The sequence below is a fragment of the Channa argus genome, chromosome 1 (assembly GCF_033026475.1).
Source record: "Channa argus isolate prfri chromosome 1, Channa argus male v1.0, whole genome shotgun sequence".
NCBI classification, from domain to species: domain Eukaryota; kingdom Metazoa; phylum Chordata; class Actinopteri; order Anabantiformes; family Channidae; genus Channa; species Channa argus.
This window is the reverse complement of record NC_090197.1, coordinates 30,057,542-30,084,092: the sequence shown is the minus strand read 5'-3', so window position 1 is coordinate 30,084,092 and position 26,551 is coordinate 30,057,542. Positions and strand designations below refer to the sequence as shown.

The window sequence follows — 26,551 nt, the reverse complement described above, 5'->3', positions numbered from 1 at the left end:
ATCTATAACTTTTTGATTAAAAGCGAAAAAAAAAAACATAAAGCAAAGTTGAGAGCAAGTTGAGAGGATGAGAGCAAGAGCTTGTTTGTGTTTTTTTCCCACTAAAAGTTAGGAAATGTGTCTCTGACAAAGGCAGAAATCAGCAAAAGCGTTGAGGATCGCTCTTCTAGATACTGAGTTTAATTCCTGGCCTTTGAGAATTAGTCTAGATTAGATTTCTTTAAATTCGGTTTTATACTGTAAAGCTTTTGACAGTGGCCAGTTACACACCATTACCCTCCGTTTGTTTCCTGTTTTTATTTCCTTTGCCACGTTTTGTTTTAGGATTATAATCTCCTGCCACTGCAGTTACCTCAGTGACCCACACATACATCGCATGACCTCCCTGCCTCACCAGCACACCTACTTTTTATTGTCTCATCAGCCCCTTGGTACATGTACCAGCCCCGTAGCTGTCAAACTTTGGCTGTCTTACCTTCCAGCCTCATTATTAGTTTTTGGCCTACACAAGCCTGACATTTGCCTGCTATTTGTCTGCCTGTTACCCCACTGATTTGTTTGCCTTCTGTGATTGTGTCTGTTACCAGCCCCAGCTTTTTGAATTGCTTGTTCCACAAGTCAAGGAAAACTTAATCCAGGAAGTGCACAGCCACCTAAAATCCAATCTGCAGTTGACCCAAATAGTGACAGAGCACTAACAGTGGATTGATGCACAACCATTTGTCAAACAGCCGTTGTCAAAAAGAGCAACAATAAGAGCTTTTGCTGTCTGCCTTGCCTCAAAAACACACAATGATGATGTAGACACAACATGATATGAGTTACTTGCAAGTCAACGCTGATCCACTTAAGAGTGAAACATTTTTACAGCTGAACCCCCAGCAATAAAACACAAATCCCTAAGTACCCTTTTTAAACAGAAATATAATTTGGCCATTGTCCAGCTTGTTCCAGTGCCTTCACTATAGCTTAGATACATAATAACAGATCATGGAGACTTCTACAAGCAAATTACAGTAAATTCACTTTTCTATTAGATTTAATATTAATTTCTGAACATTTGTTTTTCAGAGGTGGGTCCTTGTCTCACAGCCCAGATCAGAGACCTCGGTTAACCCACTGGTCTGCTCCACGCAGGACCCCGCCAATACCCAGAGGGAGGCTAAATCCAATTGGAGTTTCAAAATATTCAGGCCCCGCCTACCAACACCTTCAGGAAGTAGACTCAAATGAGAAGGAACCTGAAGCACAAAAAGGGTGAGGATAAGGAACCCAGGGCCTCAATTACAGTTTTTTTGTGTGCTTTGTTTGCTTCATATATTATTTTCCTCAATAAAAACATTCCCTCCTCCCACACGGTATCACTGCTAGAGACTGTGGTTACTTTATGTAACCAAATCTGCCCTCAAGGCATTTGTGTATGTTTAGATGTATATAAATATCATATATCTGTGGTACTCAGTGATGCAGACTAATGAAGCTTGCTGTTTTTACAGGACCTTGCTGTGAAATTACATCTTAGATGTCTGTTTATCTGTCTGATCTACTTCTCTGTGTTATCCTTATACTAACTCATTTAAATAAGGCACAAACTGAAAAATGCATGCCTGTCATTGACATAGCACAGGATTTTGTTTCAAGATTGATTTTTTCTCCTCCATTCCTTTGCTTGCTAATCAGCTGAGCAAACCTTAAAACAAACTCATAGTATTTTGTGTTCTGCAGTTCATTGGCACACGTTCAGAGAAAAAGCCTTCACCTATAGTGCTTGTGCTTTAGGGACACAATACAGGTTATGATAAAGCTAAATTGTGATTCTAAGGTGATGGCTGAGCAAATAAAGGCTGCTCAAATGTAGCACAGTTGGATTATACTCCTCAGGCAAATGTGCAGAGGAGCTGTGGAAAATGCAAAATGATCAGTGCAAATAATCAGCAAGAAATTTATTCACTGTGAAAAGCATTCTGCTCTGACCCATTTTTTGTTGTGTCGTGAGTCAGTGCTTTACCCACCTGGACTGGCAAGTATCCCTTCAGGTATCCCAGTGCACCCGTTTATCCCGGTCAGGATAAAGCTCTGCATGACCTACATGCATGCTAAAAGAGGCAGAGATAAACACCAGTAGAACACACTCCCACATGCATACTAGGCAGAGATGCACGGAGAATAGCATGCATCTATGAATCAGATAGGTGCTAAATTGAGAAAAAGACAGGTGATCACCCTTTTCAGTTAAATTGCCTTTTGTTTGAATCTTTATTTAAGCAGGATATTTCATGCTTCATTATTGCCTGAATGTCACTATTGAGGAACACTTCAGCTGCTTAAGTGTGTTCTTTCCTAAAGACAAGTGCTCTTTGTGTCAGCTTCAGTGCACTCAACTTCCCGTCTGGTCTGGTCATGCAATGTCCATCACCAAGTAACCATGTTTTTAGAGTGCCCCGGCCCCCAGGTACTCCTGATCAACCAGGATATTCTTTGTGCAGCCAGATGGTCCTTTGGTCAGCTCACGTGTCCTTTGCTTCTCCCTGTACTGCACCAGTTTGCCAGGTTTTGCCAGTTTATCTCAACCGTTTCCTGATCTGCTGAAGCCTCCGCTGCTATCACCCAAATTGCACTCCATAATATCTTCAACCCATGTGTCCCCTGGTCACTAGTGTCCACAAAAGTCTGCCTAAGTTTGCTGTCTGCTTTTTTATTTTGCTCTTTGGCCTCGTTCACACAACTACACAGAATGACAATTTCTTTGCACAAAAAACAACACAAATCAAAATCAGACAGTCTGGCAAAAAACAATGAACAGGTTGTGCAAACTGGCAGAAGATAAGGCTCGTTACACACATTTAGCTACTCGCTTACCTACTCAATCATTCACACTTTAACGTACCAATTCACAGCAGATGGACAGACAGACATCGGCATTCCCCTTCCATAACATAGAAGTCATTGTAGTAGTGGGTTGCCATGGAGACATTTGACCATGATTCCATAGAGACTGAGGGAAAGATGCAGAGACAAAAATAGAGAGACACGCAGTTTGAACGCGTTGTGACACAAACAGGAAGTGTTCCAAAATACAGTAAAATAAGAAAAACCAGCAGCGCTACAGACAGTACAGATGGCACGTGACAGTTAGAAAATGCAGTAAAGAAAGGTTGCCCGTTCGATTCCATGCCTCTTAGAGAAGCCCAATGTTATCTCAGCAAAATGACTGACAGGGATACAGAATGTCCCATGTTGTTACTACTATTTTAAGATAAAGCTGTCTCCAAAATGGCTGATGGAGAGACTGCACATATTTGTTGTTATTTTTGACCACTGTTTTTTTTTTTTTTTATTTAGGAACATGCCAGTTTCTACCTTCCTGTCTAAGTTTGTTTTGCAGAACATACACAGCCTTCAGTTAGACAGACACTTCTGGATGTTTCTTTGTGTGGGTGTGCATATGTATAAATGCTCCTGTGTGAACATTTCTCTGTATTACTTTGACATTAGAAACAAACAGATGTGATGTATTATGAAATTATCTGGGGGGAATGTATTAATGAAAATGTATGTTAACACTTGTACGTGTAATGAACTCCCATAAAAGATAAAAGGGAGGTCACTTATCTCACCTCAATTGCACACAATCTCCCTGTAATACCCCTCTAGCTGCTCCCGCGTCGCTCCAGGGTCTATATTTGAACTCCGCTTCATAGATTTTTGCAATCTGATTGTGTTTCCGCACATCAAAAGAGAGATTTGTCAGTGAATGTTATCTCGGGAATTAGCACCCTCACATCATCCTCTCTTATCGCTCGCAGTATTCCCTCTGTGGGCCCGCTAAGTCTCCACTGTGGTTTTCATGTCTCAGAAAAATACTGCCGTGATAAAACGTGCATGTGGTTTCCGTCGAGTCCCAAAAAAGCACTTTCTTCACCCACCACTATTTCTACATGCCTTGATGGATGGGAAAAGTGTGTGTGTGTGTGAGAGAGAGAGAGAGGAGGGTATTACAAACAGGAGGGATTCCAAGTTGAAATTTGACATGGTGGAAAAAGCTAGCCTTTGCAGAGGATTATGACAAAGATAATGAGGTACTGCACTAGAATGCAGCTGGATTTAGACACTGATAACACTGAAGGGTTTGGTTAGTCTTACAAAGAGGGAGAAAGAGATTATTCCTAGGTCAAGGGAGTTCGATCAAGTGCCAGATACAGAACAGAAACATGATGTTGCTTGACAGGGCTTTAGTGGAGAGAATGTTTTATCCAAGCTTTATATCCTGTAAATCCTCATTAAAATCAACACAAACAATAAAAGAAGCTACCAAAATGGGCAAATAAAGCTAACTGATGTGACCACAGATATTAGGCCTTAAAATAACTAATAACTTTTATAGGCAGAGCTGACTGGATTGTTGTGAGTGGCAAGTATCAGCAGTTTGGATTTGTAACTACAATTCACCAGTTGAGCCAATTGATGAGGCGAACTACTGTCCATCATTAAAATAATAGCTCCAGAATCAGCCTCCTGGAAAGTGGTCATGGTGCTCAGTGGACAAGAATAGAAGCATTGAGTGTCTTCAAATGTACTTAGGGAATTGATTTACTGTTTGCTTTCCACATCAAGTGCCTTGTCATTCTATATCGTAGACAATTATCTGAAATTCGGATAAGAGGCCGAATGATATGGAGATATGGAGGTCCATGTGGGGGTGGGTGTGTAATAAGTTCACAGGAGATACATCAATGTGTTTTACCACAGACCAATATGTCCTTAACCTCGACCAGGCCATGGTAGGTATGCATACAGTATATATTCTAGAGAGTAAAAGTGTTGTGCGGTAAAGAAAAACACATGACATACTGTAATAATAGTAATAATAATAATAATAATGAAGAATTTTGTAGAGTGTTTCAATATTGATGTAGTTCCCTAATGTTGGTACACAAAAATACATGTAAATGTGTTTTTAATTAGGTTTTTAAAATATGTGCGTCTATAACAAAACCTTCAGACAGGCAAAGTATCACTGTGGAAGCAGAGCAGCACGGTGCCTGAAAATATGATTATTCACAGCAGTACATCATTTCATCAACAATAATTAAATCCAAAGTCAAACCAAACACAAAGTGACATCAAAATAAGTCAGTATTCACAGATGAATAGTCCTGAACTCTGATGTTTTCTTGTTGTGGCGCTTTCTAAATCGTCTAACAATGACTAACTAACTCAGTATGTGAGTGTATACTGTGTGTTTAGGGACAAATCCGCCAACGGACGGAGAGTTTGTTAAACTGCATCAATTTGCTGCCCACCATCCTGTATTAAAGAACCATCATGGGGAATCACTGTTCATGCCAACACGAAAGCCAGTGACATTCCATTAGAATGTTGCAGCGTCTGGGGTATGAGATTTTCATTACGGTTGACTGGGAGACCAACCCCTGGAGTTGCTTTCTCTTTTTTGGAGCATCTCCCATGTACATTGGAAAAGACATGATTTCAACTCAAGCTACACCATATATCAATTAGTTGGATAAGGTGGGCAAATCTGGTTGTCCGCTACCTGCTCCCTCTGCCCCAGAGCTTCACACTGTAGCAGTGCTCAGTCTCCCTCGGTCACACAAACAAAATCCATGACTTTTGTCAGTTATATTCATGTTAAACTCAACACACATCAGCTTTTTTGAATGTGCAGAACTAGCAACAAGCACTCTATTTACTCTATTTATCTATTATTGTTTGAAACCAACACTCATTGTATTTCCTAAGTGTGTGTTGCCATCTTCACAGTGTGAGCTGTGGTAAAAACTACTGGGCTTGGAGTTTAGTGTAATTGACAAACCTTAAAAGAAAAACCCTGTGATTATCTCAGTCGTCCTTGACCGAAGTTTGCGCCTTAAATTTTAAGACAACACTCCTCATTTTCAACATTCTTAAAGTCATTAAATCAATAATATAAAAACTGAACTCTTTCTTACCTCTTCACTTATATAAGGGAATTGAGGCTTTTTGAGGTTTTTAGTGTGTGCGCACGGACTTGGATATAAAGAGATGAAAGAAAGATGTCAGACTCATCTTCTTCCCTCTCAGCATCCTCGGTTAGCCTGTGAGATGGCAGAGGGCGGAGAGATGCCCCTCTGTGTATTCTGCCAGGTTTCAGTGTGGGAGTTTGAAAAGTCGTTTGAGTTGAAATCGCACTCAAAGACACAATGACTTCTTCTTTTGGTGAAGTGTGGAAGTTTTTCTTCGGCTGAATAATCTTTGCTCCCTTCCCCTTCTTTTTGTCTCTGCCTTGTCTGTCTCCATTTTCCATCTTGTCTAGTTGCCACATGCAGGGAGACAAACAATGTGACGACCTCAGACGAGATGCCATTCTACATATGCAAACCCCTGTTTCCACGGAGACGACATTGCCATCTCCGAATCCGACCACTCGCAGTCTGAGGAGGCCCAGCCGCCGCCACAGCCACTCCCCAGATCCTCCGTTTCGCTCCTGCTCTATCCCCATTATTCCCTCTGTCCAGTGTCACCATGCCAACGAGGTGTCTTGTATGCAAACCAGTGTCACCCCAGCAGCCACAGTGATGTCAGTCACCTGCGGAGCCACGCCCTGCAAAGAGGAGAGGAGACCGAAGGTGGGGCAAACCGTTTTGTCGTCTTTTCCCTGTTCGTCTGCCATTGGCCAGCAGCAGGACGAGGTGGCGTTGCTCCTGAAGGAGGCCCAGGAGCAGCTCAGGGCGTTGGCATTGGCTCACAGGAAGCAGGAAGAAGGTGGAATTAGCAGCAGCGGATCATCAGCTGCTCCAGTGGACGTCAAAGAAACTGTTTGCTTCCTGAACCTTAATGGAGGAAGTGCCGGGGTGTTGAGCTGTAATGGACCCACGCAGACCCAGTTACTCAGTCCCAGCCTATCACACAGAGACCTGGGCCAAAGCGGCCAATGAAAGGACACGATTTTGGACATTCACATTTGCTTTGACAGTGTTTGACAGATTGTGTTTTGCATCTGTGGGACGCAAATGGAAAAAAGTGATATTATGGGACTTCTGATAAAGTGCTGATGATATGCACAATGTCTGGATAAACACTTACAAACACTTCTTGAGTGGCCGCCTTTACACCAACTGACTGAAAGGAAAAAAGAAAAAATATCTACATGCATTTATTTACAAAACAAGAGAAAACACTTCTACTTAGACAAAAGAAACCAAATAGTCTGTCAAATCCATGGTGTTTTTAATTGTAAAAAGAATATATAAATATATATATAAATATATATGGATATAAATATATGGAATTCAAAAAGTGACCAAGTACAAAGTTGAAGAACACGGGAATGATGTTACTATTTTTCTTTTATCCTTTTTTTTCTTCTTCTCCCTGTTTTGTATGAACTCTGTCAGAGTTTGGTTCCGGCTCAGTGCAAAACAAAGAATTTCATTAGCGTACCGTCACACATTCACGAGCCATGAGTCACATGTATCTGTGAGCCTGCACAGAATCCAAAATGGCCAACAAGGAAGGAAGCTTCTCACAGATTTCTTCTCCCCCTCCTCTTTGCCTTCTGAAAACCTGTCTACCCAACTAAGAATTAAAGTGCATCGTTCTGTGGTAACCACCAACACTTTGAGGATTTACAACACAAACTGTGTGTGTGTGTGCGCGTGCCTGCGTGTGTGTGTGTGCGTGTACACTGAACTGCAGCGAGTGAAGGGGGAGAAGAAGAAAAGAACAGGAAATAACTTCTTCGGTCAGCTGGACTTGGTTGGGCAGATTGTTGAAGACAGCCCAGATGCCGAGTCTCCTTTGGCCACTTTGCAATCAATCCAGTTTATTTTGTTTTTGTTACAAATGATATTTTCACACATATGTGCACACATACTCACCTGTGCATTATTTTTGGGGGATTGTTTGAATTGTTGAATGAATGGACAGAAGTACACAGGAATGAAGGAGGGATACGAGGCAACACAGGAGCTAATGTGACTTTTTTTAGTTTGTTTTACATTTTTGTTATTAATGACCAATGCTGCTTTTTGGGGCTGATGGGAGGGAGAACCACGTGGCTTGGGTACTAAAACAAGAAATAAATGTGTCTATGTTGTATCCTATGAGTTGGAAGCTTTTGAATCTCTGTATGAAGTTAAAGCCAAATGTGACAAAAAGTAAAAAAAAAAAAAAAAAAAAAAGATTGCAGTTCTGGTAAACATTTTTCAAAATACGAGTTGTTTTGGTTGATTGCTTGAAAGACTTTGACTCCCTAAGGGCATCCTGTCTGAACATGCATGCTGGATTACATCAGTCTGGTTTACACCGATATACTGTACTCTGGTCTGTAACAGCCTGAAGAAACCTTGGATCACTTTTCACATTTAATTTCTTACACAGCTGTAGTTCCTTGTTTTTAACCATCCTGCAGACAATATACACATTTAAAAATATAATTGAATTCAGAGATTCCATTCTGCAAATCCATTTTTAAAACAATTCATAAACACATTTTCATATGTAAAAACTTTATTTTAGATAGAAAATGATAAAAGAAGCAGAGATCTGAACTGGCCACAGAGGAATTTTACCAATATGATTTTTTATTTATTTTTTTATTGTGTTTCAATTAAAACAGGCACCAATTAAAGGAAACCATGGATGAGGAATTAGTTGTTCAGGCATAAAAATGAGAATTTGGATAATTTGTGTCGTAAAAAACTACATTTGAACACTTTAAATCAATTTGAATAAAAATAATAAAGGGTGTTTAGTAAAACTATCAACTTCACTGTAACTGTGAAATTCTGAAATTTGTACAAAAAAAGCCGCAGTAGCAAAGACCTTTCCGAGATCTAGTCTTAGCACTTAAATAATAAGAGTGTCTCTTGGATATTTTGTTTGTTTGTTTTTTTACACAGATACATCATATACATTTTACACGGAGCACTCTATGGAGCCCCTCCCCACAAGGCTTTGTGAATGTGCCCCCACAATAAGTGAATCACTGCTTTCTGCTATCTTGTGTAGTTGACGTGGTCATTTCTCCAACAGTTTCTCGAGTGTGATTGATGCTCCTCAGACCAAAAAGGTCTGATTTAATAATGCAGCACTCTGGAAAAGTTCACAGTAACTGAGAATTCACACTCTAACAACCTTTCCTTATCGAACCACTCACAATGGCTGATCCTTGAGAACATTCTGTGCCATCATTTATTTTAGAAAAGCCTGAATGGTGAGGCCAGATCTTACTGGCACACGCAAGAATCAGCAGAGCTCTCTTTTCTTTATTTCTATCCTGTTTTTTATTTGAAGGCTTAGTTTGCCATGCTGCCATTAAATCCTGAAAAGGCGCTTTTCTATATGAAATTGTTGAACCTCAGCAGTTTTGGTAATTTGATACTGATGTCCATGAAATCCACAATGTCCTCTCCAGTGTGAACACTGGTGACTTATGGAGGTTGATGTGTGTCTGTGCACAGACACAGTGCAAAATGTGAATTTACTTGTTTGACTAACTGTAATCAGTGTATGAGCTGTTAACAGATAAAAGTCTGTAAGCATTGTCTGATTTGTTTTCTTATCTCAGACGATTTTTATCTACTGCACAGTTAACCAACATGTAGAAAAGATTCTGAAAGGAAACGGCAACAAAGCAGAACTATACAAATGGCCCGATGTCCTGTGACAAATTGTTACTGTACATTAAGAATACACAGCAGGTTTTACTGCACATCAGCATTTACAGAACAGAGGAAATTGGAAAAGAATTTAAAGCAAGCCTCTCTGAAACAACCTAGTTTTTACATGTGGCACAAACTTAAGGTTTGCTCACTGCACAACTTTACACCATGGTGGTTTACCAGAGTCTGAACCAGAAGAGACGTGAGGTTGTGAATTCAGTCAGCAAGAGAAGCCCCAGATTTAGTGAGTTTCTCATTATTTATTAGTATTTGTGTATGTGGAGGTTCAAGTGGAGCTACAGTACATTTTGCATACAAGACATTATTTCTCTTTCTAAAAAAATATCTATGTCAAGACCTATTGTGACATTACATAGCTGAAATTTACATTTAAAAATAAGAGATACAGACACCCAAGTTAAAATGGTGTTTTAAAAGCAAAAACACACTGTAGTTTAATAATCAGTGTGTTTACGGTCGGCTTTGTGGAGCATACTGATTTCCTAACTGTCATGTAACTGGGAAAACCAAGTTTCTGAAATGTGGGTACAGGATTAGGGAAACCTGATTTCCCCTGGTAGACTTCTGTCAGAGAAGCCAAGCAGCTGTTTGAAAGAAGACAACAAAAACTGAAACTAACACAAAGTAGCCTGCACAACTCTATTTCAATTGCAGACATTTTCCCATTCACACACACACACACACACACACACACACACACACACACACAGCAAACAGGTTAATAGTTATTATAAAAGGAGAGCAAGCAGTGTTTTCTGTAACATTACCGTTAAAACTCGTGAGCTGTGATGCAATCACTTTTTTTGCTTCACGTAATTCCATGTAAACTTTGCATGTAAGGTTTTTTAGTGTCATGCCATGTGCAGACAAAAATTATATAATTTACAGCAAATAACTTTTGCAATTTTAACTGTTTATAGTAAAGTGGTAATCATTGTCATGCTGCAGCAAAAACAGGATTTTATGACATTAGGTTGGTCTGTGGCAAGTGACATTTATAAAAAATCTTTAAGAAGAAAAGCTGTGAGCCCTAACCATGTACCAGAATCGGTTCATGCACATCTCAGCTCAGCTCATTAAATGACGTACAGTCTTGGGTCACCATCAGCTTTGCTGTTTTAGCAGGATTGTACAATCTGTATTTATTTTCAGGTCTTTATGTCTTCTGCACATGTGTGTGCAGAGGACGAACAAGTACACAAACTCAATACTCATGTAAAACGTGTCTACGTTTTACTTCAGGTAGAAAAGTTAAACTACTCCACTAAGAAAACAATGTATTTTAAACAACACCCATTATGGTAAAACATGTAGAGTAAACAAGTTCATGATTACCAGTCACATGGCAGCAACTCGTTGCATTTAGGTATGTAGACATGGTCCAGATGATGTGCAGAAGCTCAAACTGAGCATCACAATGGGGAAGGAACAAGATTTATATAGTTACTTTTAGTCATTTGGCAGGGATTTACAATTGAGGTGCAAACAAGCAAAAAAGTCTTAGTCAAGGAGAACCATTGGAGCAGAGTGCTTTGTTTGTCAGGTGTCAAATGCAAGAAAGTGCAGGTAGGAAAGTTTCTTTTTATCAGACTAAGTGCAAGATAAGTTTAAGTTCATAGGAAGTTGCTGACGAATTCTGTCTTTTAGAATATAGTAGTGAGGCTGCTGAAGGTGCAGAGTTCGGGAGCTTGTTCCACCATCAGGGGACCACTGATCTGAAGAGATTTACTTGGTTGTTATTACGAGTCGGGCTGGACTGAGTACTTCACAAACTGCTGATCTACTGGGATTTTCACACACACAACCATCTCTGGGGTCTGAAATAGCAAAGATGGGTTTGAGCTGCTAGAAAGGAAACAGTAACTGAATTAACCACTTGTTAACACTGAGGTATGAAGAAGAGCATATTTAAATGCACATGTCTAACTTTGAAGAAAATGGACTACAGCAGAGTTCACACTCACTCTTGGTGTCTAAGAGCAGGAAACTGAGGCTAGAGTTCACAGGGGCTCACCAAAAATGGGTAAGAGAAGACTGGAAAAACGTTGCTTCGTCTGATGAGTTTCACTGGTCAGAATTAGGTGTATATATGATGGTTTCTTGAACATGATATTAAGTTCACTGTACTCAAATGACCTCCACAGTCACCAGGTAAAACACCTTTAACCTTTGGGATGTGGAGGAACAAGAGATTCGCATCATGGATGTGCAGTCGCCAAATCTGCATCAACTGTGAGACGCTATCATGTTAATATGGACCAGAGCCTCTAAGGAATGTTTCCAGCACCTTGGTCAATTTATGCCATGTAGAATTAAAGCAGCTCTGAAGGCAAAAGCAGGTCCAACCATGTACTAGCAAAGTGTACTTAATATAGTTAATACTGGCGAGTGAAATTTCTCATCATACTCACTCCCGCTGATCTTCACGCCAGTCTTTGTGAGCTTTTGCATATCTCAGACCATTCCTGGTCAAGCTTCTTCAGACCGTGAAAGGACCGACTTGTCATCTAAATGAAGCGCCCAGATGCTGAGCCAGGTCCACACTGGACGTCTTGTGGTGTCTCAAAGAAGAAACTCAGAAAAACATCGACAGATTTTGACAATTTTCTTAGTTTTCCAGGCCTTTTTTGTCCACAAGAAATGTAAAGTGCAAGGTGAGGTCTTGAAAGAAGCAGTTTACATTGTTTGTGTTTTTTTAAACTGTGTACATAATTCTTTTCCACAGTACTGTACAGTATGTGAGTGTGTACAGACATGCACTTGTTCAGTATTCCAGCCCCTCACTGTCTGTACTCTCTTCCCCAAAGAAAAGTAGATTTATGGCCAGCGCTGCACTTTAGCTGCTTCAGTTGTAGCCAGTCAGACGGCAAAAAGTGAGGCAGTTTAGACCATCATTCCAGTGTATGTGAGAGAGAGAGACAATGGCAGGGAATAGAGGTTAGACCATAAGGCTAGAGAGATAAGGGCTACGGTTTGATCCTCAAAAACCGGGCTGCCAGGCTGGGCAACCCCATCGGACTTCATCTGAACTGCACGGCCGTGTACCCACATACTGTGAACATCTGTGTGTCAGCATCTCTTTTTCTTTACCTTTCCAACCCTTTGCCCTCCTGTCCTTACACAAACCTTTGTGCCTTGGACTGTCACATATCTAGATATCAAACCAACTGAAAAAAAGCAGCAATGCATTCAGGTGATCGGCATTTAATGTAGTCGGAGATGGACACAGTTCCAGTATCCGTGTGACACTGCAGAGAAGAGACTCCACACACAGAAATTGCATTTGTTTGCAGGTATGTTCACTGGTTCTTTTCCTTCAGATGCACTTTCCATTGTCTTTAACAAAACATCCACTTACCAACCTCCCCGTGCAGCTTTTATCTTTTGTCATTCTCAGTAATGAATAAATTGAAAAGCTCTCAATTGTGGAAGGCGCAGTGGAGCAGTTGTTGTAGTACATGAATAAAACAACATCAAAACATTTCTGGGTAAAAAAAGAAAAAGCTACAACTAGACTCGGAGTGCTACAGTGAGATTAGCCTGTCATTCAAGACGGACTATTCTCTAGTTTGCTTTGATCTGCAGGTAAAATTTGTTGGTGTCAGAATAAGCGAGGAGCAAATGCATTTGCATGTGCAGAGCTACTAATCCACACATGGTTATAATCATATGGTTTCAGGGAAGACAGAACATGGAGCCCTAATGTTTAAATGAGAGTGTGTGTGACAGTGCAATTATGGCTCACTGTGTAGTGTGAGACAACATGTGTTCAGTGGCTCAGGGAATTCAGTTTCAGTAAGAAACATCTGAAATCCATCATCCAAAAACTTTTACACTAAAAGTGTAGTTTGTTTGTTTTTTTTTTTGTTTTTTTTATTATTATTATTATCAGAATAAGCCTTCAGGCAGGGATGGTTATATTCCTCCTGTGATGGAGGGAAGTTTGTCAAGCGGTTACTGGAGCTACAGAATCACATCCAAGGTCCACGTTATGTCCTAAAGATGTTGGGACCTTATGACCAAACGTTTTCTGATGCTCAGTAAAGACAAGTGGTTGATGGACACAAATCAGTCACAATGAAGAGTTAACCAATTTTCTACAGCATTTACCACAACCCGGTGTTGTATGTCAGGCTGTTTGTATGCTTCAGACCTCATTTTTAGGTTTTAAAATCTATGGCTGCCTAATATTGTCCTAATGTTTATTGGGGGGGATGTAGACCCATTGTTAATGAACCACAGGGTCGGTGGCCACCTCCGTCCACGACAATGAAACCCACAGTTGTCACTAATGTCTTCTGCATCCTTGTAAGTCGCTTTGGATAAAAGCGAAATGACTAGTTGTAATTTTTAGCGACTTTCACCTTTCCAACCAAACAGAGAATCAACAATTTCTGCTTCATAGCAGAAGGAAGAGAACAGGGGAGAAGAGCTGGATTTATTTAGGGTCACGTAACCGCACATCTTCTCCCAATAACATTCATACTGACAACATTTTGCAGTCTCCCAACGTCTAGAAGTCAAACCAATCAGCCCATTTTACCACACAAAATACTGTCATAGTGTGAGAGGCGGGGCTACACCCTGGACAGGCCTCCAGTCAATCACAGGGCCAACACAGAGAGACTGACAACCATCCTCACTCACATTCAAACCTACGGTCAAGCTAGAGTCACCCATTAACCCATCATGCATGTCTACCGACTGTGGAAGGAAACTAGAGGAAACCCACGCAAGCACAAACTGGCCGAGATTCAAACCGGGGACCTTCTAGGTGTGAGGCTGTGAGGCAGCAAGACTAACACTCTACCGCTGTGCTGCCCATCAGCTGAACTGATGTTGTATCTTTTACAATTGCAGAGAGCAATAATCATTGTTACAGTCCAGAAACTAAAGTTAAATCAAGTTTATCGGCCTCTACTGCTCCTTAAAACAAAACCCGTGTTCTAACTGGCCTCTCACAAATGTAATGTGACCTTGTGTGGGTGAACTTCTCTCAACCCACCAGGGTACAATGTGAATGTTAAAGTAAGAAACAACAGATTTGTTTACATCACGACGATGACGAACGGCTGTTTAACAATGAAACCATATTGTGTATGTTCAGTTTTTTATTGTTCCTGTTTTGTTTTTTATTAGTCTTTAGTGTCACGTCTCACTTGTATGTGTGTGTGTGTGTGTGTGTGTGTGTGTGTGTGTGTGTGTGTGTGTGTGTGTGTGTGTGTGTGTGTGTACAAAAACAGCATAAAACACATGCCTTAAAGCTCAGTTCATCATTGTGTCTCGTACCAGACGTCTTTATCTCAGCACAAATAAACAAAAGCTCCACCATGTAGCCCCAGGGGCATAAAGAATCTGTCTTTTCTTACAATATTTTGACAATATTTACTCAAATACCAGGTACTGGTGGAGAGTATTGGTCTGGGCAAACATGTAAGTGCTGTCTGTAAGACATGAAACACTTCAGTGTTCTGTAGCTGTTCTTGTAGCTGGACGTGCTGAGAGAGACGTCCTGAATGCATCACGATTAGATGCCACGATCATCTCAACTGCTGACCTTCAACTTTGCGCTGTAATTCTGGTTCCTCGCCACGTTCTTAAGAGTGGGCAAAGATGCAAAGGAGGCTCATTTTGACCCTCAGGTTCTTTACCAACACAACGTCATTTCAACCAGGACAGACACAAAGTGATGATGAAGATGGGGATGGAGCATATGGTTGAGAACTTGATGATACTGATCTAATGAGCAGGTGGAGGTGCTGAAATGACAGAGAGAGGGACAGTTTTAAATCTGACAGCTGGGACATGATTGGACAGAGGGAGAAAAGCGCCCTCCAGCTGCTGATGAAGGACTTTAGTTGAACTTAAGCCAGATTTCTTCTAATTTTACCACAATTTCTGGCAGCTTTTTAGAAGGATAATAATAATTACTGAACACTGAGCTTTCAGTTCAGTTGTTCTCAGACAAATCTGGCAACACTGATGACACATGAAGGACTTCAAGCGATTTATCCTTGTCAAAGTATGATCTCTTTTTAAGGTCAGGATGAACCTAAAACAATATTCCTCTTTATCCATATTTTGACAGAATTAATCAGGTCTGTTTTCATAGGAGGAGATTCAGACTGCTGTGTTTCCTGCAGAATGCTTAACACAATTACCAGGGATGTGCTGAATTGGGCCAAGTGAAAAAGTTCAAATTCTCTCATCGATCTTGTTATATTTGTAAAGCATTCATTTAGAGGAGTTCAGCTTCTGGGGCTGCTGTTTTTATGGTCATATATCCTGAGTGTCCGCAACTTAACAAAATAAATGGAGCTTAGCAAAAGTTTAATCAAGAGGACCACTTTTTTATTGCTACTCTATTTCTCCATTCATTATGCCCTCGGTGCCACACCCCTTGGCTTCGGTCCAATCATTTATTCTCCCACTTCCCTCTATTAACCTTTAAATTTCAAATCTTAGAGGCAGCTCCCCTCTGGATTGCAGCACACAATCAAGCAGCTGTAACCGTTCTTCTCTCTTAAGCAAAGGAGATGAGATTATTAATCAGCCTACGTAGATGCACCTGAAGCACCTGTGTGCTTCCGCCTCCTGATGTAGATGCAGAGCTTTAAGTGTTCTACAATCGAAACTCTGACTCTTCAAGTTTTGACGCCTAAAGCCACGACATAGAATATGAAGTGAAAAAGTCTCATCAGGAAGTTGACAGGGTGGTGGATGGCACAACAAAACACAGGACTTTTCCACAGGAGACCAGGGTTGAACTCTAGATGTTGTGCACTTGATGATGACGATGACAACGATGATGATGATGATGATGATGAACACAACAAGACTTGAGTGGTTACTACACTAAGGAAGTACTGTTTGTAGCGTTTTGTTTTTTTGTAATTTATCTTCCAACTTATCCATATCCTGACACTAACCTAACATTAGTCGGTACTCAAAGTCAGTACCGTGGCAATAAGTAGTGGCATCCAATAGTAATGTAACCTGTGGCATTGTTATGATATGCAAAAGGATGTAAAAAGCAGCACAATTTGGCGCCTTCGGAAGAGTCATCACGTGACGCTGTGGGACAAGGATGTGTTGAAACCTTTTTGGGCAGCACACAGATCATGTGTTGTTAAACCAAAATGTCACTGTGCTGTATGTAATTTTGATAAATGGTTTAATTGTTTTACATTTTTACTATTAATTATATGCACAGTAATTACATGCCACCACTTCTCACTGCATTGTGTTCTTCCAAGAAGCAGTTAAAAAAAAAAAAAAACAGAGGAAAGAGTTGTGTTTGGTAAGTTTGTTCACAACAACCGTGAGTGTGGATTGCAGCCCATGGGGTAAAAAGGAAACACACACACAGACACACACGCACTCAAACTTACTGCAGAGGATGATGGAGTCCCTGAAACAACAGAACGTGACCTAACAGCAAGGTGTGATCTGAACCATTTGAGACCGGTGTCTGTGGTAACAAATCGCTGTTCAGGACATTAAGTCTGTGGTGTGCGGTGTAAAATGGCACCTTGAGACTGAAAGTATTAGAGCAGCAGCAGCAGCAAAGAGGAGAAAAACAGCCTCCGCTTAAAGGAGAACAGCCCTTATTCTGTGCAGCCCTGTAAAACCTGGCTCAGATTTCTCCAAGTTGGGCTTCTTATTAATAAAAAATAGCCACAGGAAAAAAACGCGGCATAAATAAGGGAGATGTGCTGGTAATTGCTAGGGGCAAATTCTTTCCTTTGTCTGTGCTTTAGTTTTTTTGAGATTCAAGAACAACAGGCTCAAAATAAGACAAATCAGAAGCCAAGTGACGATGAATGATTGATGACACACTTTGACCATCTGTTCCGTTGAGCTGTGTTTTTGGGGTGTTTAATTGGAAAAACATCCAGAGGGCAGGAGTGGATCTTCATGAGAGTTGCAGTTTTCTTTCAGGAGCTTTTAACAGTCTCGCAAAGCGCGACAGAAATGTCTAGTTTGTCAGTAAACGATCAGATTCTCCACTTTTTTGGTTCAGTAATTCAAAGGCTTTTTCGTTTTTATAGACAAGCAGAGTAAATAAATGAGTGCTGATAGAATGTAGATTTCTTCTCTGAACAGAGCTGATTCAGAAATTGGTCAATATACTCCACATATTGGAACGTTTGATTGAAGTCCACAGTGACTGTAAACAACAATCATTCTGGAAGTTTCACCTCCCACTGAATTAAATAAAACTAAACATCTTGAAGCGTCTGTGTAAAGACGTCAGTCACTCTGCCTTGGCTGCTTCCCGTGAGCTTATTCACACATCCCTGCTCCACAGGTGACCTGGAAATCATTTCTGGTCCGGCACCGTTAGGGGCATCTCGATTTCTATTCAGAGAAGGAATGAGGGGGGAGGAGACGTCTATTCCTCCACGCAACCAAATCAAGTCAGCTTGTGATTGGATGCTACAGCTGGTCAATCTGCAGCTTTGCACCTGTAAATCCACTAATCAGCCACAACATTCATACCACCTGGTGATACCAAGAGGAGACTGTGTTGAACTGTGATAAGGTTTGTGCTGGCCAACAGTAAAAGGTCTTTGGATTATGCTGTTCCCAGGTGGAGCTGTGCAAACATATTGAACAATGCTGGAAAAGCAAAACCTTTCAGGTGTAAAAGCCTCAAAAAGAAGAACCTGAATTTAGTTGCAGCAAGAAATGTACAATAATGCCACAGTTACAGGGCCAATTTAGAGATGATGAAAAGTCTGCGGCCCTTCTTAATGAAAGCCCGTTTAAACCTTAATGACTTTTACTCAATCACATTGTATTTCTTGACTTCTGGCCAGCCCTTTCTTATTCTTAATGTGTGAAAAGGCGCTACTTCGTCCAGTACCTTTGCGTTACATTCCGACACTTAAGGTACCCGTTTGCTTCTGTGATTGTTAGTAGTACAACCGTGTTGTAGTACAACCGAAACCCAGAAATGTTTAGTTTTTACGTTTTATCTTGTAGAATACTTTTACCCTGAAGTTGGGCAGCGTCATTATCTGACGCTGTATGATGAGCACATGTTGGAACGTGCTCTGTAGAAACATTAACTGCTGGAAGGCTGCTGGTGTCCTGCACTGTGCCTCACAGAAGAAAAAGATATTTCACACGATCACTGTGCGCAACAGTCATAGGTCTCCACCTGCTCAGTGTTAAACTGTGACTCTATTTAGCCTGTGTGTTGACTGCAGGGTTTGAATGATGTTAATATCCCATTTTGGACATATGCTGCAGGGGTTGGTGCTAGTCCCTCCCCTAACAATGGTTCAGAGGGGGGTAAGTGTTGAACGTGACAGGTGGGCAACACTGACTAAACCTAACATATGCAAATCCACATCTGCTGATGGTTAAAGCAAAAGTGAGTATGAAGCCTACACACTGTAAGGATGAAGATACACAGGAATGGTGTGTTCAGGGTGATGTGCAACTTTTTGCATGTAGTCCAAGAAGTTCATTTTGCTCTCATCTGACCAGAGCACCTCCTTCCACATGTTTGCTGTGCCCTCCAAATGGCTTGTGGAGACTTCTTATGTCATTCTTTCCACAATGGCTTTCTTCTTGCCTCTCCTTCATAAAGGCAAGATTTGTGGAGTGCATGACTAATAGTTGTCCTGTGGACAGATTCTCCCACCTGAGCTGTGGATCTCTTCCATTTTCAGATGATAAATTGTACAGTGCTCTATGAGATGTTCAAAGCTTGGGATATTTTTTTATAACCTAACCATGCTTTAAATTTCTCCACAGCTTTACCCCTGACCTGTCTAGTGTGTTTCATTGACTTCATGATGCTATTTGTTCACTCATGTGCTCTCTGAGGGCTTCACAGAACAGCTGTTTTTGTCCTGAGATTAAATTACACACAGGTGGACTCTAGTTACTAATTAGATGACTTCTGAAGACAATTGGTTCCACTGGACTTTAGTTAGTGGTATCAGAGTAAAGGGGGCTGAATACAAATGCTCACCACACTTTTCAGATATTCATTTATAAAAACCTTTGAAAACCATTCATCATTTTCCTTTCACTTAACAATTATGTACCACTTTGTGTTGGTCTGTCACATAAAATCCCAATAAAATACATTTACATTTGTGGTTGTAACGTGACAAAATGTGAAAAAGTTTAAGGGCTATGAATACTGTTGCAACGCACTGTATACACAGTTACTGACATTGCTTCTACTCTTTTTCTTCATCACTGTGAGTTTGTTAATCACAGAACATGCTACAAACTGACACAGTTCCTTAAATCACTTTGTCTGTGTGTCTGTAATCCTGAAAACCAGGGACATTCAAATGAAGAGGAGTAAGGATCATTTTCTTTGCAGCACATCCACGGAACATCAAGACTGTTGGTGAACTTTGCTACAAATTAGATATTGAAAGTGGCAAAATGGGGCAGCGGCTATCACTGTTCTGTCCCTAGCCTTTTGTCACCCTCTGTTTTGTCTGTGAGAATTTTCTCAGAAATGCAGCTCTGAATGTCCTGTGAGTGTGTGTCAGCCCTGTGATAAACTGTGTCCAGTGTGTCCCCCACCTCCTGTCCAATGACAGCTGGAAAAAGCTTCACACTCCCAAAGGCCCTAAACAGAATAAGCAGCATAGATGATTGATGGCTGGATATAATGTTTCAGCTTTTGACTCCCATATTTTCTGAAGACTGGTCCACCTTACACAACCTAAATTCCCAGAAAAGCGACTCACTAAATTTGCAACACATTTTCAAATCCGCCTGCTAGGGTCAGCTCAGCTGCAGCCATTCCCAGCTAGAGCCAATGATGTTTCATGGTAAACACATGCACATGAGCTTAAATTAGGTAAATCTTTTTGGTGCTGGGGGGAGATGACGCAGTTATCATAGCAGATTTGTTTGTTTGAACCTCTGCAGTTCACTGTTGCACACCCACCATGGAGAAGACCAGCTGGAGCGACTCATTTATTAGCGCTTTCCCTCTCCTGGGGTGTGAGCTAACTGAAAGCCTGATGCACGGCTGTGCTCCATCACTTCTGGTTGTTTGAGTGAACTGCAGCCTCTTGGCTCACTCAGTATCAACGCCACTAATGTGGCAGGAACACACCACAGAGGACGTACTTGTAAGAACATGGGAGTACTAATGGAAACTAGCTTCGGGCTCTGCTGCAGGGACACCATCTGCATATGTTTCTGTTTTGCGTGAAACCTCTCGTGGCATGAATTTAAGCTGTAGAGCGTCTTGCAATTTTACCTATCTACTGGAGACCTGTCCAATTTAAAGTGAAGGCAATAAAAAGGAAAACAATCAAAAAATTATTAATACAAAGTGTGCACCTGTATTTTCTCTAAATATTTGTCACTGTTTGTTTTAATGAACTTCATTATAATGAAGTCGTGTATACTCGCCTTTGTCCTCCCCTCCTCTGTTATCAACTGCACACATACACAGCCCCAGTCTTCCTCACACTTACTCAAACACACTCGTGTCTCCACCCTGTTGATTGCTCCCTCTCTTCTCACACAACTGATTTCTGTTAACTATTGTATAAAAACGATTCAATCCTTCGCACAGTTTCTTTACACACTGCTTGTTTTTCATGTGTTACAGTAAGCTGGTGAGCTGAGGTATTGTTAGTCACTCTTACTAAGTTTTATGTTCAGTTTCTTTATTTGGCCTGGTTCCTGTTTAGTCCCTTTGTTCACTCAGCCCTGGTTCAAGATCGTGCTGTCCACCTTTTGTGGTAAATTCCGGTCTTCTTGTTCCCTTTATTTTTTTTTTTTTGGATAATAAATTACACCCTCTTTCACTGTCTTTGCTCTTGGGGCCACCAATGTGTTGTCTTTAGTGAACAGAGGCTCATTGGTAATCAACTCCCAGTGCTGAAGGAGATGTGCTGTATAAAGGACGCAATGTCTCAGAAAAGCAACGAGCGTCTGAGGATTCTATCACCTTCAAACTGCAGGCGTTACAAAGCCATCTACTCCCTACTGTGGCCGCTCTGATCTCAAACCTCAAATCCACAACGTAACCAAACAGTCACATTATCTACTGTAACCATACACACTGTTTAAACTGTAACTGCTCACAAACATATGTGCACTGTTGGTCTGCTGTCACAAGGAACCAGCCTTTGTATGCTCTTACTATATACACTACTGTTGCTGCACTACTGCTCAAACTCTTATTTGGTCATATTTTATATTTCCTATTTGTTGTATGAGTATTTTATTCCACATTCTTACACATTGAACAAAGAATAAAGATCACATACTGTTCATCTAAATTATAGTATAAGATAGGGATTGTAGTGTGTGTGTGCACTTATATCTGATGCATATTTTCTTCAATTTCATGCATTTGATTAATTTTCATAATTCTCATGGACATTTCAGAAGGCTATGAACAAGACATTACTGTCAAGAATATATAAAGTATAAGACAATTTAGACCGTCTCTGTCTTTTAATCTTCTCTGTGTTTAGAAATTCCGACATTTCAGTGCCCCCCCATCCTCCAAACCTCCCGCACCTCCAAAAAAGCTATTTTGAAGTTGCAGGTTGCAAAGAAGCGTTTCATTTCAGTCATTAAATCAAATGCGCATTATCTCGCGTTACCCAAACACACATTAATCATCGAGCATAATCTCGACAGGTAATCTCCTCTCCCCTCTCGAACTTGCCTGTGAAAGAGATAAATAAATATATTTACAGCCCCCGTTCAGGAGGGAGAAGGCATCCTTACAAAATGATGTCATTAGTGTTGAACGATAGCTCCCACTACTCCTGTTTGCTGTTGAAAAAACAAGTTGGTGCCTTCAATAGGCCGTAGCTCAAGATCAAAATCAATAATAATATTCTTGGGCGAGTGAGTCTAATGGTTGGAGAATCCTATCACCTACCAGACGCCTTTAGGCAACCAGCGCTGGTCTGCTGCAGCTAAGAAAATCACGTAATCAACTTTTTTGAAGGTTTACTGACACAAACTGAGACAAACCTACAAAGTTTTGTTTGCACAAACAAGCTCTCATTATTTCTATATCATTCATGGAAAGAAATTGGTTCCACGTGGATCCACATTCACAGCTCTTTATAGCTTCCAAGAAGATTGAAGTAATCCCTGGAGATAACAGTTAGACTTTCCAGCTTAAGCTCAATGAGAGTTGAGTCGAGACGTCTCTCCTGGATTTCATCCTCTTTGAACGTCTCACACGATGCTGGGTAACGAGCAGAGCTTTCAGCACAGAACTTTAACATGATGTCAGTGAACTCCACAAAGTCTGATCATGTTTAAATCATTTGCACAGAAAATAGAATTGGGTTTTGTTTTATTTTATGCGTAAGCACGTCATGCTATAGGATGAATTTTAAAATATTCCCCAGAAACTTCAATTAGTTTCCTATTGTTACTCCAGCTGTTTATCTGTTTTCACACATCTTTAGTGAACTTTGTTTTGACCCATAGAATGACTATTACTAGATATACATAGTATGAGCTGGGCTGCATTTCCCTAGGATTCGCAAATATGCTAAGAGGTGTCCAAATTATGGAAAATGCTATTACCAGGTGTTTGACATACATAATCCTGTCTACTGCTTTTGCTTGATCTGTTCCACCAATTCCCTAGGCAGCCATCAATACCGAGATGAAAAAACTGGGGGTTAAATACAGCATACTAAGTTTTAACATGACAAAGCATAATGAAATGTATGTTCTTGTTGCCAGACTAATGATCAGTATACTTGGAACAATTCTGGACATATTCTATCTATGTTGTTGGTACTCTGTCTACTATCAGACAGAGCTCTATAAATGATTTCTAGTTACTAAACAAAGTATACTTTGTGGCTACTAACTGGGACTGAACCCACTTTATTCAACTACTGTTATTTATTTTAATTATTGGATTTTTTAAAAAATACAGTAATAACAATACAGTAATAACAAAGTAAACTGTAAGATCTGATAAGGCAAAAAATAAGTCAATAAAAATTCTCATAGCCTTTTTGCCTGAACCCTTATGGTGGAGAAACTGAAGCTTTCTTAGGCACTGAATCCGTTTCAAGGAGTTGTCTTTAAACAGTTTTTCCAGGTTTTTGACACAGTTAAAAATGGCATCATCTGCTGATCTAATGTTTTTTGTTGCCTCTGCATGGGTGAAAACAATTTATGATAAAGTTGATTAAAATGCAAGAGGTTTTAATGCTGTTATTGTTGTTATTCTGTTTGATAAAGTCTGTATTATAAAATTACATCACTTTAAAATGACATGAAGCTCTGATGTTCAAAATCAAAATGAAGATTTCTTTATGGCGGCCACATGATTGTTCATGTGGTGAAGTGATACTTCTGCTTCAATACCTGCTTATGAACTTTGGTTTTAGTGGAACAGTGATCATTACCTGCCTACATCTTTTGTGTTACCTGTGCAGTCTGTCTATTACCTCCTTCCTAATGGTCTGTTTATGCTAATTCTAAGACTTGGCCAATGCTATGCTAATGTTAATAGCAAGCAATGTACAACCCCTGGAGTGTTGACCCATGTGCTGCACTTGAGATTTTCTAAACTTGCTGCATTTGGGGTCCTATCTATAGCACCTATCCCATGTTGAATATCAACTGTTAAGTGTAAAAATCAAAAAAGCAAACCATGCTTGTTATTGTTGGTGTGTGGCTGAGTTTCCAACCATTAATTGTAATGTCTGTAGTTCAAGTCAACCAGGGGGAAAATGTACTCTTTATTGCCACAGAGGGTGATTGGTTTTCACAGACTCAATACATGAAATATACTGTATACTTGGCCAAAGCCACTGACTGCACTCATGTTCCTGCCTGTTTCCCAGCTCGTATCTACACTGCATAAATGTGCACTCGCACAGATGAGTCTGGTTCTATGCAAAACTCTGCGGCAGAAGGGACAAAATGCGTTCTAAAGTCTTGCATTGGCAACCAGTATGCTGAATGTGTGTAGACGGGGGTGATCGTTCTTATCTTCTACAGGTCATGTAATGGCTCTGTTGTTCAAATCTGAGAGACTGGCCATAGGGAGACAGCATGTGTAATGCTAGTGAGATTTGGTTGGATATGGGGACCAGTGCAGCATGGGCTTTTCAGTAAACAAGTCCTTGAAATAATAAAAAAAATATCCCTGACACATCTCTGGTAAAAATATGGAAAACTAAATTCTGAATCACACTTAGAAAACCTCAGCTTTGTTTGTGCAGCGTTATGTGGAACACTTTACATTCGGTGTTGTTAAAATGCAAAAGACATTGAACGTGATTTTTTGTCAAATAATGAGGACCCAAAGATTGCCAGACACAAATTGTTCAGTATATTAAATGGTTTAATGGGGATAAAGTTGACAAACAGGCAATAGCATGAATGTGGTGAGATCGTGGAGGGATTCCTCCGGCTCACTAGATGGCACAGTAGCCCAGATCTGCAGAGGAGATAAAAGGTGAGTTTCCAATGGATTTCCAGGTAAATAGTTTATTGAGGATATGAGGCAAACTTGCTTCCTAGATATTGCAGGGCTGTCTCAGGTAGGAGGGGTGGTGAATGGTGGAATAACCATGACGACATCAGAGCAAAATGACCTTCCTCTGTGTAGGCGTTGTAGGCAGCAAGGGAGAGACAGCAGTGGAGCCAACAGTAGTGGGTGGAGAAGAGCTGGGATGAGTCAGTGGGAACAAGCTAAGTCTCACGGAATCCAAATTTAATCAGTGTCCAAAATCCCAAACACACAGAATTAGTCCCAAACATCCAGAGTTATTTAGAATACCAATAATGCCAAAACATTAACAAGGTCCAAATCCAAAAATCAAATAGTTTAACAAAATCCAAACCTTAATTTCCAGAAATGTACTAGTCAGGAAGTCAGAGGTCCGGGTCAGAAGCAGAGTTCAGAGTCCAGCTATACAGAAAAAGTCAGGGTAACAGGGATTCAGGCAGTCAGATCAAAACTCACGGAACCAGGAGTTCAGACAGAGCAGGCAGAATAAAGTAAAGATTTTTAAAAAATACATAAATAAATAAATTATAATGCTGGAGACTCATTGTAATGGAGCAGACAAAGTTAGTGCACAAAACATGGAGGCTTAAAAGGGAGCGAGGGAGATACAGGCTAAGGTGATCAAGACTAACTTTGATGAAGTTACAGAAATGACTAAGGACAGGCAGTGGGAAGTGGAACAGGTGATGATGACATTGAGCACAGTAGTGTTGCTGTGAATTTCAAAAAGGCCCCCAGACAAACATTATCTATAACTAAATAAATGATTTGACACACACACGCTGATTATTCTCTCTGAGAGCTGCAATCCCTGTCAGAGAATCTCTGTTTCATTTTAAAACCCAACAGAGGCTTCTGCAGTATTCTCAAATTGTGGAAGGCAAGAGTCTGCTGGGCAAAAAAAAGATCCAAAAAGAGACACTTCTACAGCAGACGATGAGCAGAACAACGTAGTCATTCCATATGTTGCTGCAGTTTCTAACAATCTCAGGAGATTCTTCAACAAACATTTCAAACCCAGCAAGACACTGAGGCAGAAGCGTGTTTGTCGCAAGGATGAAACACCCAGACATAAGCAGAGAAATGTAGTACAGTATGCAGTTCAATGCAGCAAGGAATGTACTGTACATTCAAATACCTCACAGACGACAACGTCCTACTCTGACTTATCTGCCACTAGCAGACACATCAGGAATGTCTGCAATTGGTTTTTACAAGTCCTTCATCAACCTTGGTAACTGTGTTGCAGAACTTAAGCACTAATGGCACGACGGCTTCGCCTGTGCTGACGAATGGAGCTTTAAACACACCACATAAACAACAGCTGAATAAGCTTGGCATGAGAAAGCATAAAACTTGG

At 40.6% G+C, this 26,551-nt stretch overlaps 1 protein-coding gene across 6 annotated transcripts in view; it reads left to right on the top strand.

Moving 5' to 3' along the window:
• Positions 1-9,514, top strand: part of LOC137131256 (pro-neuregulin-3, membrane-bound isoform) — a 314,148-nt gene extending 304,634 nt beyond the window's left edge. For 4 of the 6 annotated variants that reach the window (XM_067512281.1, XM_067512299.1, XM_067512290.1 and 1 more), the window contains exons 9-10: positions 1,072-1,257; positions 6,314-9,514. In XM_067512281.1, the coding sequence (XP_067368382.1) occupies positions 1,072-1,257; positions 6,314-6,935 (808 nt within the window). In that variant the 3' untranslated portion in view covers positions 6,936-9,514. The remainder of the gene's footprint in view (positions 1-1,071; positions 1,258-6,313) is intronic. The other 2 variants (XM_067512315.1, XM_067512325.1) reach the window with 1 other exon arrangement.
• The last annotated feature ends 17,037 nt before the right edge of the window (positions 9,515-26,551 follow it).